Raw genomic sequence first — 1,021 nt, 5'->3', positions numbered from 1 at the left:
GCTGTCGCGGCCTCTCTTGTCGCGGAGCACAGGCTCCGGGCGCGCAGGCTCAGTAGTTGTGGCTCACGGGGCCCCCCCCCCCCCGGCCCCGGGGGTCCACCACCTCGTCAGCCTGGGGGAGCGGGGTGTGGGTGCCGGGCCGGGTGTCCTGCGCAGCCCTACCCACGCCCTGGCCGTCCAGGTGTGGAGCATCACCTACCACAGCTGGCTGACCTTCGTGCTGCTGCTCTGGGCCTGTCTCATCTGGACCGTGCGTAGCCGCCACCAGATGGCTATGCTCTGCTCGCCTTTCATCTTGCTCTACGGGCTGGCGCTCTGCAGCCTGCGCTACGTGTGGGCCATGGATCTGCGGCCTGAGCTGCCCACCGCCCTGGGCCCCGTCAGCCTGCGCCAGCTGGGGCTGGAGCACACCCGCTACCCCTGCCTGGACCTGGGTGCCATGGTGAGCCTCCTCCCACCCCCTGTGCGCCTGTGATGACGCCACGCTGCCCGTTCAGCTCCCAGTGCCGTGGGCGCTCTGGAGGCCAGAGCCCATGTCTGGTGGTCACCGGGGTCACCCAGCCGGCCCGGAGTAGTTGCTCGAAGAGCGTTTGTTGAGTAAACGAGTGATGATCTCGTGTTGCTGGGGTTGCCATCCCATCTGCCTGACACGGGCTCTGTGTGCATCGCACGTGGCCCCTGGGTCTCAGCGAGCGTCTGTGTCTTTGCCATGCCCCCTTCTGGGACAGGCCATTGCACCTGGACGTCCGTGCTGCTGCCGGTCACGTGTTGGGGGCCTGTGAGTTAGTTATATCTCACTGTGCAAGCCCAGGAGCCTGCAAGTGTGCAAACACCTGTGACCGCGCGTTCACCTGCGGGTCTGTGTGCAGACGAGGTGGTGTGTGAGTGCAGGAGCTGCTGTGTGGGAGCGTGTGCATCTGTGCGTGAACTCGTGCGCACGTACGAGAGGCTGAGCTGCTGCCTGCAGGGAGGCTGGTGCGTGGGGGCCGGGCAGGCCGCCCTCCCGCTGCGGTCTCACCCC

The 1,021-nt window shown here is 67.2% G+C and overlaps 1 protein-coding gene across 1 annotated transcript in view; it reads left to right on the top strand.

Annotated features, from left to right (window-relative positions):
* PIEZO1 (piezo type mechanosensitive ion channel component 1 (Er blood group)) overlaps positions 1 to 1,021 on the top strand; it is a 19,670-nt gene that overhangs the window by 1,131 nt on the left and 17,518 nt on the right. The window contains exon 3 of the mRNA XM_007468474.1: positions 182 to 442. Coding sequence (XP_007468536.1) covers positions 182 to 442 — 261 coding nt within the window. The remainder of the gene's footprint in view (positions 1 to 181; positions 443 to 1,021) is intronic.

The sequence above is a fragment of the Lipotes vexillifer genome, unplaced genomic scaffold (genome assembly GCF_000442215.2).
Source record: "Lipotes vexillifer unplaced genomic scaffold, Lipotes_vexillifer_v1.1 scaffold23, whole genome shotgun sequence".
In the NCBI taxonomy this organism is placed as follows: Eukaryota; Metazoa; Chordata; class Mammalia; order Artiodactyla; family Lipotidae; genus Lipotes; species Lipotes vexillifer.
The sequence above is the reverse complement of the archived record's forward strand: the minus strand, read 5'-3'. Positions and strand labels throughout refer to the sequence as shown.